General features: G+C 31.9%; 1 protein-coding gene across 1 annotated transcript in view; it reads left to right on the top strand.

Moving 5' to 3' along the window:
• LOC119588233 (zinc finger protein ubi-d4 B-like) overlaps positions 1-1,619 on the top strand; it is a gene marked incomplete in the record, with an annotated part of 40,143 nt that overhangs the window by 24,336 nt on the left and 14,188 nt on the right. Inside the window, 1 exon segment of the mRNA XM_037936932.1 lies at positions 6-109. Within this exon segment, the coding sequence (XP_037792860.1) occupies positions 6-109 (104 nt within the window).

Genomic DNA, 1,619 nt, shown 5'->3' with positions numbered 1-1,619 from the left:
TTCAGAGGTACCTGTTGTACCCATGTTTATTTTCTTCTCAAAGCTTTGTCATGCAGGGCTTATTAGGTGATGTTGAGCCTCCTAGTATGCATTTAGCTCTTCTCACACAGTCAGTAATAGATGGATATTATTGAAGTGTGAACAAACATATGGGAGACTTTCAGCTGATATTTTTTTCTTTCTTTTAGGTAAGAAGTTGAAAGCACAAAAACTGAACTGGAAGGTTAAACTTTTAAGTCTCACTTGTCAGATTAAACAGAAAAACATGTTTTATTTGATAGATTGTAACCGGCATTAATAGATCTGCAAGGTAAAGTCATTATATAGATTTGTAATGTCACTGTTCCAAACAGATGAGGTTTAATGAGTGTATTAGCTCTGCAGTGTCTCTCATCTGTTTATAACCTCATATAATTTATTTTTCATATCTATTTACCCTGTTTCCCCACTAGGGATTAGTAAAACAAACTATAAAAGTTATACAGAGTAACCTTATTTAGACCACTTAAACAATATGTTCCTTGTGCTTGAGTAAGATATATTTTCAGATGTTTAGTATGCTTATAAGGCCTAAGTGTGCTTTCTTCAATAAGTTCTGGTTCTTCTTATTATTTTGTATATGTATTTCATGCATCTTGATTCAAAGTTGAACCTTGTTATCCTGTTAAAATATGTTACCCTTATTACTGATTGTAATCTTCCACCACAAAATAGCTCAGACTGTGCAACTGTTATTTCAGATTAAGCCAAATGGTTTTGTGAAAGCTCAATAGCAGCACATAATAAGATGTGAAGACAAATACAGATATATCACTACTACACTCATGCATTAAATATTTTTCACCCCAGTCACCTTCTGTTTGTTTTAGCTGAACAGGCCTGCATGCACATTCTGACTTGTTCTGTGATGGACAGTCAATTATTTTGCAAGTCTAAATTGGGAAAGCCAAAAAATTGGTATTTTGAAGATTTGTGAATAGAGGGGAATGTTGTCAATGAATAGTGTCTAAATAGAAATATTCATTTTGAATTTGAATTTCAATCAAAACACAGCCACAGAATTAGCAAAGATTAATTTAGATATTGATAATTGAAAATCCAAGACTCCTTGTTGAACTCATACTCATTAGGTTTTTATTTTTTTTATCAGTATATTTATTTGAATCCTAGTAGTATGTTTTCTTGTTTTATTCTAGACTTTTCGATTTGCAAAATGTATATTTCCTTCATCATTATAGGCAGATATTTTTTTTATTTTCACATGGTAGCATTAGATGACTGCCATCTAGAACCTCTTAACAAAAGTTTTTAAAAGGATTTCTTGGAACTTCATCTTGCAGGCTAAATCCAAAATTTCATCTAATTCTCTGGTATAATGCTGGTTAAACAATTTGCGAAATATTGCAGATTTATCACTTATTTTCTTTATTTTATATCTCTGTTCTCTCTGTTCTATTGATTTAGATATATCTTGAGTGTCTGTTACGGACTGAACATTTTTGTTTAATCTTTAGTTGAAGAAGACATCCATGCTTGTACCTGCATACTAATTAACATACAGAGCTGCTCCTGCATGATAATGTACATGTACACAAACATCCATGTGTGCCTAAACATCC

This window comes from Penaeus monodon, chromosome 23 (assembly GCF_015228065.2).
Source record: "Penaeus monodon isolate SGIC_2016 chromosome 23, NSTDA_Pmon_1, whole genome shotgun sequence".
In the NCBI taxonomy this organism is placed as follows: domain Eukaryota; kingdom Metazoa; phylum Arthropoda; class Malacostraca; order Decapoda; family Penaeidae; genus Penaeus; species Penaeus monodon.
This window is presented reverse-complemented; position numbering and strand designations above follow the sequence as displayed.